At 48.7% G+C, this 13,209-nt stretch overlaps 1 protein-coding gene across 1 annotated transcript in view; it reads left to right on the top strand.

Moving 5' to 3' along the window:
* Positions 1–12,469, top strand: part of LOC144136852 (uncharacterized) — a 361,595-nt gene extending 349,126 nt beyond the window's left edge. The window contains exon 7 of the mRNA XM_077669428.1: positions 9,863–12,469. Within this exon, the coding sequence (XP_077525554.1) occupies positions 9,863–10,274 (412 nt within the window). The 3' untranslated portion in view covers positions 10,275–12,469. The remainder of the gene's footprint in view (positions 1–9,862) is intronic.
* The last annotated feature ends 740 nt before the right edge of the window (positions 12,470–13,209 follow it).

Here is a 13,209-nt window from a genome sequence, read left to right as displayed (position 1 = left end):
ACAAGTGCTTTTATAACCAACTGGAACGGCATCGAACAAGATTCCACACAAATATCAGAGAAGTGCAAACGAGCAAAAGCACTCTCACCAAGTCAGAGGGACGGTGTGCCAGGCACTGTGGTTCATTGCCGCGCTGAGCCTACACATGCACTGGAGGGTTTTTGGATGGCACCGCCATCTCGAGGCTGCCTGCGCAGCTTTCAGGGGGGGGGGTTTACTGCAGGTCACTGAGCCTCCGCACGAAAGCCAGGCGAAAGGCAGACCACGTGGTGTGCTGTTGAAGCAAGGGCGCACACACACACACCACAATTGTCGGTGCTCGGAGGCCCACTGGGGGGCTACTAGTGTGCCAGCAGGCATGCAGCTCATGTGCTCAGCACTTTTTTCTGCATGCAGGAAATTGGGGGAAGGGGGGGGGGGCAGTTGGCCATTATTCAGGCACTGAGAGGCTGGCAGCGTTGATGTGCAGTGAGAAATGCATGCATGCATTTTTCTGGACACATGTGGCTTTTTTCTGGGGCCAATGCTGTACAGCACCCTCACGTGGGGCGAAGCTCCTTGGTCGTTTGTGCGTCTCAGAAAGGTGCTGCTCACACACTCCTGGAAAGCAAGTGGGCTGCCGGGAAACTGTGTGTGAGCATGTGGAACACAAAATCCCGGCTCTGTTCGCTATGTTTGGTTGTGTTCACCCCGAAGAGCAGTGAGTTGCGCTGCAACTTCTGTTCACTCACATTCGCTGTTCCACACACGATGGCGGGCATTTTAAAATAAATGAGCAAGTCATTAACGCACCTGCGAACGTCCAAACCACAATGCAGATGTATATAATTCTTATTACAGTTCGCACGAAATGAAACTCTGCTGTTGTGCATTAATACTAAGGTTTGCACTTGAGCTAGCTGGTTCTGTTGCAGTTAGTGAAAAAAAATTGCGTTAAGGGGGCACGCTGCCTTTGAAAACCGAAAAATTGTGAGAGAATCGATTTTTGGAAAACCACATATTTAGGTTGTATATGTCACAAACTACCTTTTCGGAAACTATCAGCTTTTATATTCATTGCAAAAATATCAAAAATCAAATATATAACGAGCCGCAACATCTCTTAAGCGGCGAAAAAGCATGAAAAGGGCCCCGCCTTTGTGCGAACGCCGCTCCCATGCCACTTTCCATGGTGCCGCCATTTTAGTCTTGTTTTGTTTGTGAACTCTACCACTTTTTTTTCCTGCTAGCGGCCATGGCGAGGCCGAGACATGGTTCGCTTGTGGTTGGGGGGCTTGCAGGGCATTCTAGTTTCCTGCTTCTTGTGTGCGAAGGTACGATTAGACCTTGCGCACGCTCCTCGGGCGAGTGAGCTGACACGTGTAGCGTGAGCTAAGGTTCAGCTGGTCATTCTTAGGTTTCCTGTTTGTCTAGGATTAGCTGATTGTCATGCTTACTGCTGCCACAACGATTTCCAATCCAATACAATACAATCCAGTCAAATCCAGTCAAGTCCAGTCCGGTCCGGTCCGTTCCAGTCCAGTCCAGTTTAGTCATTGCTCCTCGTGCATGCGCAACACGGCTCTCCAGGAGCCACGCGAAACGGCTATCAAGCGGCTCCAGCGCAGCAACAGACTTGGCTACTGCGCAACGGAGGCGCACAGCTAGGCACGCGCCAGCGCCAGTGCGTCTGCGCGGCTATGACGTCACTCCACTGGAGTGCGCAGACCGGCAAATGTGCAGACCCAAATCTCTACACACCCGTACTCCAATTGGATTAGATTTCAATCCAACACAATCCAAGCCAATCCAATCCAATCCGATTCAAACCCATTCAATGCTCCTCGAGCTTGCGCAGAACGGCCCTTCAAGGTCCACCGAAACTGCTCAACCTCGGCCAGTGTAGCTTACGCTACAAAAGGAGCCAGGTGTCTCGTTTCACGAGATACCTGCCGACATTGTGCACATGAATGATGGCTCAAGGCCATTTACAGGAAGGATTGGTTGCCAACAGCACTTCGCACTACTTCGTTGTGTGCAGTTTGCACTTGCAAGTGTCTGACTTCAAAGAAAGCTGCAAGAACCAGCAACTGATGAAGCCAGGTGTTGTGCCAAGTATTTTTCCCGGCTACCCATCGTACATGACAAAGACTCCGGCCACCGCATGAAGTGAAGCCAGCTTATGAAAATGTAAGCACGAGCCATCATCCATTACCTCATCAAACGCTTCGCTAAGTAGATGCACATTGGACAATGGGAACACCGTCACGTTAAGCGAATGTGTGAGAGAACCTGATACTGCCGATGCATCTGAGCCGAGGATCTCTCCTGATCAACTTGCGAAAAGGGGAGATGGCAACGACCAACCTAATAACGACCGAGCTGGAGTTGGCTTGCCTGAGTCAGTCAACAGAAAAACTCCGAGCCCTAGAGTGTTTATAAAGCGTTCCTGTGGTTCGCAAACGGCGAAACCTGTCTCATCAAGTTTTTTTGTTGCCCCAAAGCGGTGGGGGAAAAAAGAGCGGGCATTGAAACTAAATAACGAAAGGCTGGCCAAGACTGTCGACTCTTACAAGGAAGAGCTTCAAAGGCTTGAGGAATAATGTCATGCGAGGTCCTTTCTCAAAGTTGTGTCCGACGCTAAAGAGGAGAACGTTAAGGCGGCATTTCTTTTTGACCAGTTCAAAAACTCCAATAAAAAAATGCTGCAGTGGGCAGAGTTAACAGTCAGGCATTGCATCATCCTCAGGAACCTGTCAGCTAAAGCTTACGAGCACTTAAGTTCCGAGGGTCTGCTCAGGCTTCCATGCAGAAACACACTCCAAAAATATATTGGCACTTGTTCTGGAGAAGTTGGGTTCAGTGACCTTGTTTGTTGTCATTTGCAAACATAATTGCAAGCACTGGATTCTCCAGAGGCCAAGGTGTGTGGACTCGTAGACGAAATGTGAATCCAGCAGAAACTGGAGTACCACAAGCAACGGGATGCTTTTGTAGGAGATGTTGACATGAGCTGCGATCTGCAACACTTGATCCCCACGTCGGAAAGTGGAGCTCTGGCAAACTCTTTTGTGTTTTCTTCTTTGTGGCCTTCACGAAAGGTTCGATATACCGGTGGCCTATTTTTTCACCAAAGGATGTACCGGTGAGCAGCTTGCTGCCTGTATTCGTCATGTGGTTTGTAAAACACAAGACGTGGGTTTGGATGTTGTCCGTATCATCACCGACAACCACAAATTCAATGTTGTTGCTACGAGCATTTTGTGTGACGGTGCAGCACGTATACAGGCCCCACACCCGGCTGGTTCCTCACAACCTCTCTTGCCTTTGGCCAGAGCCATATTGTGAAAGACATCAGGTTGCAGTTCCTGGCCAAGGACCTCGGTGGTGATCAAGAGGTATCGTCAAAATACTTGGAGAGGCTATACAAGATGCTGCGATGGTCAACAAAACCTGTAAGACTTCTCACCTGCAAGCATCTGTACCCTTCCAACATTGAGAGGATGGATGTGAGATCTGCTGTACAGCTACTCTGCGGTGCAGTTGCAGCCGTACTGAGCTACCTCAAGGACCCAGCAGGCCCCACACGCAATATAGAGTTTGCCACTGCGGGCCCGACAATTGATTTCATGAAAAGGATTCTGTAGTGGTTTACACTCGTGGATGTCGGCAGTTGCCAAAAGCACATCCGCCTGAACAATGCTGGTGCTCGCCAGTTCACCACAGTAGATGGAGTGTTCCTCAGCGTACATAGAAGACCTCAAAGATGATGGCCTGGCGGAGAATTTTCTCAGCAAGGAAACTCGCCACGCCCTTGTATTTACAACTCATTCAAATGTTGCGTGCATCCGCTTTTTGCTCACAGAGCAGATGTTCCAGTTCGTCCTGCCGCAAAATGTCAAGCGCCCCAATAGAATTTGTGTTTGGGTTTTTGCATCACAGTGCAAGGTGCAGTGATGCAGTTGATGTTAAAAGTGCCATACCCGGGTGAGAGAAGATGCACAAGACAGGCATTGTTGCTTCTTCTTCAAACACAATGTTCGAAACTCATTATCTTTCTCCTCCTAGAAACTTGTGTCAGCCCCCCAAAGTTGCCGTCGGGACTGTGGAATGGTGGCTACGTTCATGAAAATTGCTCAAAAAGAGCTGGCCAAGCGCTGCACCACAACGAGACCATGCACCTCCAATCCAGAAGTGGCCTGCATAGCGCTGATTGGGGTCTACCTTGCTTGAGATGCGAAGAAACACATTCCTTGTGAGAGCTGCACTGCCCTTCCTCAGGGACCAAAGAGCGACGCTCCCATTCTTGGCCTCATTGCTCTCCAGGACTGCGGTGGACTCTTTTATCCGAGCCAAGAACTGGTCAAGGTACTGCTTGGGCTGCCGAAATTTGCAGACATTGTGCTTGATAACCGGAAGTCGGTTGTCAAGCCACTGCAAACAAGTGTGGAAAAAAGTGTCGAAACACTCATGGACCTCCCTGTTCTTCTTTGCAACAACACCTGCCGCGGTGGCTCAGTGGCTAAGACGTTGCGCTGCTGAGCACGAGGTCGCGGGTTCGATTCCCGGCCGCGGCGGCCGCTTTTCTGATGGAGGCGAAAAGCAAAAACGCCCGTGTGCACGAGATTTCGGCGCACGATAAAGATCCCCAGGTGGTCAAAATTAATCCGGAGCCCTCCACTACGGCGCGCCTCATCGCCTGCGTTGCGTCGGCGCGTTAAACCCCACAATCAATCAATTCTTTGCAACAACAAGGACAAAGAGCATCGAAATATGCTTTTACAGCTTATTGCAAAAAATTCACGAAGCCCCTCTCACCAACTATGCAGCCAACGTTAGACTGTAACAGGGCGGCGAAGCTTCTGCAGCGAAAGCCATTGGCCACCCGAAAGGTGCTCAAGTAGTAGGTCATTTTTGTGTTGCTGAAAATGGTTGCTAGTTTGTTTTTGCATCATGAGACATTGTTGCATTGTTAGTGCTCTCGCCAGGATAGCACTTGAGCGCTGTCCTGGTGTGCTGTCCCTGAAATAAACTGGTGAAAATAAAATTTGTGTGGTGCCTCCCAGACAAAACTCTGACGTGCTATCCACTCTTTTACACTCCTCGCCTCCCCCCTCCTTCCTCCAACTCTCCACCACTTCTCTTTATTCCAAGTTATTCCACCGCGAATTGCGAAGTGACTTTTATTTTCCAGCTCATTCTCTTCTTTGGCTGCTTAACTCTTTCGTTACGGCGGAAAAACGGCCAATTTTGAGTGCTTCCACAAAACTATTTTTTCTTTCTTGAGCTAGTGGACACATTTAGCATTGCTATGCATGTAATTGTAGCTTATAGATTGCTCTTACAAACACATACCAGCAGTTTTGTGAAAGGTACAATTACTTAGTTTATTAGTCAAATAATCAGAAAAAAATGCACAAAAAAGTATACACGCAACGTATATAGGCGATTGCAATGAGCCTAAAAATTATTTTAGGAATTCTAAGATATTCAAATTGTTCCTACATTTCTTGGCTATGATTCAATATACATATCAACGCTGTAGACCAAGTTTTGTATTTTTGTGGGCCCGTCAATCTAGCGGAACTGACGGCTGTGCCACTCCTTGAAGCCACTCGAGTGTAAGTTGGTCATGCATCCAAGCACACTTTTTTGTGTTCTGACACAAAATCCTTTTCACTTTAGTGGTAAAAAACCAGAAAAAAAAATCTAGCACTCTTGAGAAGTGTCGCGCATCGCTCCGTAGCGGTAATCTGACACGAGTGCCGGGCTATCATGAAGGTGATAACGCGATATGACGCGGCGCATTTGGCAAAACATCCCTACCGTACATTGTCCAGACCCACATCAATGTGTAAAGCCGCAGTCGTCAGATAGGAAGCCCGTTTTGTTTACAAATGCAGCCCAAATACAGTGGATGCCGTTTTCACACAACTTGCCACTACCGCGGGTTCAAATTTCACTCTTGGTGCGGTCTCTGCATGCGAAATATCAACAAAACAATAAAATCGAAAAATGAGTTGTTAATAAATACGCCAGATGGCGTTAGTTGTCCGACAGGCGCCGTTTTTAGCTTTCGCGGGACGTTTGAAATCGTCGGGCACCGGCGTCCGATGGCCTATGGCGCCGCACTGAAAGAGTTAAGTCGGATGAGAGCCCGCAGAGTTCCCGCGTAGCTACCCGTTGCTTCATGAGTGCCTTTGGTTTCCATGGGGTGGGCATCTCTGGCACCCCGTAAGCTGCCAGAACCTCCAGAAAGTTGTTTGCACGGCAGCGTGGTGGCTCCCCAAGCGCTGTAAATGGGAGGCTGAGTGCACTGACTCAGCAGCAACATCACTGGCTGTTCAGATGGTTGATAGGCAGACCAAAATTTTTGCGTTTACCTAGCCGAAGAAAAAATGTTGAAAACGCGCTTTCTAGCCTGCTCTGCAGAAACGATCCAGGCTACTATGTGCTTGGGAAAGCCGTCGAAAGTAGTGTCAGACACCAGCTCTGCTGCGTGGCGAAAGAGCGCATCATGACGGCCATCCGCCTACAATGGCCGACGGGGCAAGCTGCCGGGCACCTTTGATTTTAAAAAGGCCATGCAGACAAAACACAAGTTTGGTTCATTCGAAAGATTGCCTTGTTAGGCTCATATTGACACCACGTTTAACGTAAGGTTCACTCAAATAAGCTATACGATTAGGAAAAAAAGGAATGGCCATGCGACCCCCTAGCTCATTTCCCGCAACAGAACCTATGATGTCATATGTGGCAGCTCTGCGATTGGCCGAGACCGGCAAAACTAAACGCGAATTAGCAGGGCTTATAAGCTTGCCGAACGAGCTATTTGCGCTTAAATTTAGGGCACATTCTTTTTAAAGCCTAAGAATGGTGGGACAAACGGGAAGTTACGAAAGTACACATAAACGTAGAAGTACCGATGCACACTGTGCTGTTGGCACTGCGCGCACTATGCTTGTTTTAGCTGCACAGCACTGCGGTGCTTTGGGGTTGTCTCAGACGACACTGGCTGATTGGTGGAAGCGACGGTGGTGTCGTACGTGACCATATTTGTCGAGCGAACACCGTGTTTGACGAAACGATTATTTTCTACCTTTAACGAAAACAAGCCAGGTACAAATACGGTCAAAAATAAAGCAAAGGCAGAAAACTCAAGTTGATTAATTTCTCAGTGAAAAAAGCATCGTTTGCTTCTGGTCAAGTTCTGGGGGCACTATAAATCTTTCGAATGAAACCAACTTGTATTTTGTCTGCATGACCCCGTTAAAGGAGGCAATGGCTGTGAACATCTCTTTCGTTATCATCTGTGTATGTGTTACTATCCTTTCTTGCCCTCTCGATTTCTACAGGAATACAAGCGAATGTGTAGTGCAATAAAAGTAATTGGAAGTTAGTGCCTGTTCTGTCTACCCTGTGCTCACCGTCTGTGTTCTTTCGTTGCACTTCATACCATGGGAACTCTCACCAAGTAGCCAGCAGGAAGTTCTACTCGTACTTCAGTAGTTTCGTGTAGCCTGCCAGATCACTGCATGATCCGACACGATTCATGGAGTGAAGTTTAGGACGCTACACGCATTTGGTGGGCGGAAGCGCTCGATGAAACTTGTCCTCATGGCCACCCGCCACGGTGGCTCAGTGGTTAAGGCGTTGTGCTGCTGAGCGTGAGGACGTGGGTTTGACTCCCGGCCGCGGTGGCCACTTTTCTGGTGGAGGCGAAATGCAAAAACATCCGTGTGTACGAGATTTTGGCACACGTTAAAGATCCCCAGGTGGTCAAAATTAAAATCCGGAGCCCACCACTATGGCGCACCTCATCGCCTGCGTTACGTCGGTATGTTAAACCCTACAATCAATCAATTAATGTCCGCATGGCCAGACTGAAGTTGGCACAGCACGTCACTAACAATGATTTCATCGGCGCTTCTGGCGATGTAGCTGCTGCCCCGTGTGTACAAAACTACAACGCTGCGAGTACACCCGATGTTGCGAGCGCATTGGCCTCGGTGACCGTGGCCTATGGCATTTCCCTGGACGAGTGAGAAAGTACCGTCCGTGGTTTACTTGGCAACGTATTTCCTGACGCGCGAGGAGATTGATGCAGTCAACAGACAACGTGCTGCTGGTCAAAACGAAGCAAGAGAAGACAGGAAAGCGATATAAGAAGAAAGTGCACACAGACTCCTCCAGCTATTCTGTGGGGTCCGTTTTGACCTGAAAATGTGTGCACAAGCTTCGAAGGCTGTTTTCTCGAAATGAATTTTTTCTGTTCTGTGACCACTAATCCCAGCAATATCTCATGAAGTGTTTGCCAGATTCACATTCTTTTTTTTTTTTTTTTTCTGTTCCTGAATAAATTTCCGAAGGCAAGACAAGCGCTTTTTTCTTTCATCAAAATTTTGTGTGCGGAATTTGTAAACAATATATGATAAATCATATTTGCATGTCTGATCAGCATCACTAATTTCAATGCTGTGCTAAAACTTTTCTTCTGAAAAATTTACAAAGAGGGTTCTGTCTTGCCTCATGCCCTCAAGACAACACTAGGGGAAGAATCATCATGACGAACTTCATAGTGCCAGCACACTTGGCTAATTCTCCAGGCTTGGGATAAGGAACCCATATGAAACGTTTTGATATATACTCTTGTAGCTTGAGAACTAACCTGCACAACTCAATGAAACTTGGCACTTTTTCTAATGTTCATGCTGTAACACAACCCTGAAAATTTCGTTCAGATAACTCAAGGAACAAGCAACTAGTGTTCAAGGGTAGTCTCCCCCCCCTTAAAACCATGCAAATATGGCGATTCAAGCTTATGACGTCTTTTCTCGCAGGCAACAAAATACACCAACACAAATCATATCCCAATTTTTCTTCAGGACATCCAACCAAAGTGCGGCTTCCCCATATAGTGAAGCACTTTTGCCGTGCCCTTTCTTGTCTACCTTCTAGTGGCTTCGCATGTAACGCAATAGCCATGCAGGGATGGAAGCGCTGTGCCATTTGCACCATGCTACGCCAATCCACTTTCCTGTGCATCTTTTGCGTATCTTCTTTGGTTTAAATAAATAAAGACTTCAGCTTCAATTTGAACCAAGTGGATGGTTACTGGCTGGCATCACAATTCTTTGCTTGAAGAGCATCTGTATAACTGAAATGGAGCATGGTGTCTATGCTTCGTTTACACTATGCTCCATGCATAGTGTCTATGCATAATGTCTATGCGCGTGCCATCCAGGGTACCTGTTTAGATGCTTTTTTATTCTGTCTCGTTAGCAAGCAACTAGTGCGTTCTAAGCAGCAAATTCTGAGGTTCCCCTAGTGCACCCTTTGAAGGAGGTCGTAAAATGGGGAAATGTCACCATTGTTGCATTTTACGGGCACTTTTAACTTTTAAAATGTGGATAGGAGGTGTTAGCGTCTTTTGCGACAATTTTCCTAATGCAGCAGACTCGCGTATTTTAGGGTCAGTAAATGCAGCGGGAGAGTGCACCTTTTTTTTTCGACATGTACGTAAGCTGCGCTTTGGACAATGCATGACATCTTGCAGGATGGCCGATAGTGTCCTCCTGATGGGCACGAAAGGGGCAGTGGTGCCTGGCGAGCTTCTTTGTGACAGGAGCACAGCTGCAACCAGCACTCTTCAGTACGCACCAGCTGCAAAATGCTGCTTCGGAGTCTGTCCGAGCCATCTGATTCGTTGAATTGTTGCAGCACTGGGGGTGCTGAAACAGTGTTTTGCTAAACGTTCACTTTCGATAATACAACTGGCTTTTCAAGCAATTCACGGTTTTTTTGTTCTGACAGACAGCCGGCTATCGAGCTTGCCCCCATGGGTGCGCACTGCTGAGCAACCCCCCCCCCTTTCGCCTTGCAGGCCCCAAAGCTACGAGCAGCTGCAGCAGGAGGCGGACAGTCTGCGCCAGCAGGCGGATGACCTGCGGCGGGAGCAGGCAGAGATGCAGCGCCAGTGCGTGCGGATCAAGACCGCCCTGGCGCGCCAGTCGGAGCGGCTGGGCCGCTTCCTCCGGTTGGACCAGGTGGAGAGCCTGCAGCGCGAGGAGGGTTCCTCCTCCGTCCGCTGGAGCGAGCCCACGCTGCGCTTCGCCCTGGGCCTGTACTGCTGCTCGGCCGAGGCGTACGGCCGCCTGCTGGCCGCCCACTGGCCGCTGCCCCCCGAGCGGGACCTGCGGACGTTCTGTCGCGAGCGTGGCGTGCGTGAGGGCGTGCCCCCACAGCTTCTGCAGGGACCCTCCGGCGAGCAACAGGGCAACATTGTGTGGCTGTGATCGTGGTCATTAAAGGAACGGGGCAGGGGGGACGCCCCTGTCCGTCTCTTCTTGGGCCCGCCCTTGTAGTGCGTTCAAGCACGAACCCGGTACCCCGTTGTGGCTGGACAGGGATGGGAAACACTAGCACCAGCTCCCTGGTGCTAGTGTTCGTGGAAGCACGTTGAAAGCAGTGTGACTTGGGTCGTTGGGAGCCACCGTGAAGGTGGTGGTTGCAGTGTGTGGCCCACCGTGAAAGCATGGGCATGAGGAGTTGTGCAGAAGCCTGCTTGCGATTCATTCGGAGCTCTGCAAGAAATGAGTCCTAGAAAAAACAGGGTTGCTTCTACCACGAGTGCCCCCCACATATTCTGAAAAGTTTAGGCTTCAAGCCTGATTACCGAAATGGGAGAAGTTCCGTAATCAAGCTTGTTCCTGCTCACCATCATCACAGTATGCCAAGAAGCATGCAGTGCGAGCAGTAATTTTCACTTCTACAGGAAATTCAGACAGAAAATTCACAGAGAAGCCCGCAAGGGTTGCACCTTTAAGCACAACGGAGCATGACAGTGGCAGGGGCACAACAGCTGTGCCAGTTGCACCATTTTGACACAATTTCATATTTTCGAGCCAAGATGCGCCAAAACCATGAAATTCGCATAAATTGAGCCACGTTGCGCCAGAGCGCCCGTATAGGTGCAAAATTTCCCAACTTAGCTAACGTTCATGAAGAATAAAAATGTGTTGACAACCTGAGGTTTGTACATCATCCAATCCAATCCATTTGCTCAGACAGACAGCCCACGCCTTCATGCACCGGTCAAGTCCTATGCTGGCTATGCCTCTTCGAGTACACTGTGGCGAAACTATACTCTAAAGAGTGGAGCGACTTAGTTTCTGCATAGGTACCCCTGTAGTGTTTAGCATGGGAAAAGGGCAGAGGTGCAATAATGGGCACCAATGAGCATCCCAATGAGGCTTATCGCCGAATTCCTAATTTTGATCAGCATCTTCAGCTATCTGCTCAAAAGCGCGTGTGGCATAGCGCTGTTGGTGCCGCTGAAAACATACTGGAGGCGGATAATAGGCAACAACCGAAACGTGGATTTCGCTGCCGCCTCCTTGTGCACGACGTCAAGTGCACCATGAAGGCATGGAGTGCATGTCGCTTGCACTAACGAAAGCAGGTCACCGTATCTGTGTACATGGTCGCGAGCACAGTGGGTGCGAGCATAATTCTGACACTGCAAATGTACTGGTACAGGTTATAAAGCAAGCACGCCGGCAGTGATTTGTAGACTACACGCTGCATGAAACTAGCAAGCGATTTGGAAGCTTTGAGCAGACTCTTCAATAGCTTGGTGAACTAGAAAATATTCAAGGAAAATTGACAGCGATGGTCGAGTGGTAAAACACTCGTCTCGTAAGTGGGAGGTATCAGGTTCAAATTCGGGGCCACTGGATACCTACCGGATTACTTAATGAGTACAAGCCCCCCCCTACACTGCCTTGGCGGGGGATAAAGGGCTAGGAATGCTCTACCACTGCGGCAGACGTGGAAGGCTCCTGCTCCTCGACTTGAGGCCGCTAGTCGCCTGCCAGCACTGACCCACCTGAGCACTCGTCTGGGTTGCAGCTGCGACGCCCTTCCATGGACAGGCAGAGGTCCTACACGCCTGCACCTCCGTCACTGTCAGTCAGTGATCATATCTGGCATCGAGAGTTCCCTTTCTGCCCCCTGACCCTGCGGATTCCACTTCCCCAAGACCGAACTGAGTCGGCACTCGTAGCGTGTCACCCGTCACCCGCAGTGGCATAGCGCGAGTGTGTGCGTGTTAAAAAAACATTTGCTCCGACATCACCCACCGTGGATGGCAGGCTAGCAGGGGCACAGAGCAAGGGCCACAGCCTTTCTGTCTAGCTGCGCGTGCCATCCAGGGTAACCTTTCCGCAAATAAAGATTATTATTATTATCATTATTATTATTATTATCATTGATTTCATGCCAATGACATCTGTGCTAGTCATGTATCTGCTGTTTTTTCTTTTTAATACATCTATCACTAGTCATGTATTGAAAAGAAAAAGTTTTTTCTTATTTGTAGCGTAGCCAGATGCTGCTCAGGTGGAAGACCTATTTGTAATGCAATTGGGTTGGGGCTGGTCATTTATAAGGGCTCATTCTTTAGAGTACAAATAAAAGTGTCGGCAGTTTTTATACCATTCTCTCGTTTTTTATTATTTTGTTGCTTGATCTTGGTGAACCTGTTATGCAGATTGGCTCAAATGCACCACGGCTCGCGACTTCCTGCAGAATTAGTTGGTCGCATTTGCAGGACCTTCTCCACTGCAGCTAAAGCATGTCTGAACCAATTTTAAGTTGTTTGTACATCTCTTATAGTAAACTGCTCCGTCCAAGTTTGGAATTTGATTTCGTGCTCCATAATGAAGGTATATTTTTGCCGTAACCTGATCCAAATTTGGATTTTCCTGCTCTAAACAGATTTTCTTGCGCCAAAAATTGCTCCGAATCTAATTTTGGCTGTTGCACCCCTGCACTTCGGAAAAATGACCAAAACATCGTTTTCTTGAAAGCCGCATATTCGGCTTCTATTTTTCCTATTCTGTGCATCTGCAAAGTTTTCCGCTGAAAAGCGTCGCAAAGTGGCATAAGAAATACTTTTGCCAGGCGCGGTGACAAAATATCAGCGCAAAAGGGCAAAAAAACGGCAATTTTCGGAGCGCTGCATAGGCGTGCGCACAGGGGGGGCAGGGGGGGCGGCCGCCCCCCCTAATCATCTGAAGGGGGCGCCAAATTTGCCCCATGCCTTGCCGATGTAACACATGAAAGTAAAATTTCTGCTCAGAAATATTTTGTGTGTGTTGCAATTCCATCACATTGAAATAAAAATTTTATAACCATCCCTCTTTGCACTGCGTTCGCACCGCAAGGCCT

Source organism: Haemaphysalis longicornis, unplaced genomic scaffold (assembly GCF_048455015.1).
Source record: "Haemaphysalis longicornis isolate Haplotype H1 unplaced genomic scaffold, Haemaphysalis longicornis Haplotype H1 scaffold_1, whole genome shotgun sequence".
Classification (NCBI taxonomy): domain Eukaryota; kingdom Metazoa; phylum Arthropoda; class Arachnida; order Ixodida; family Ixodidae; genus Haemaphysalis; species Haemaphysalis longicornis.
This window is presented reverse-complemented; position numbering and strand designations above follow the sequence as displayed.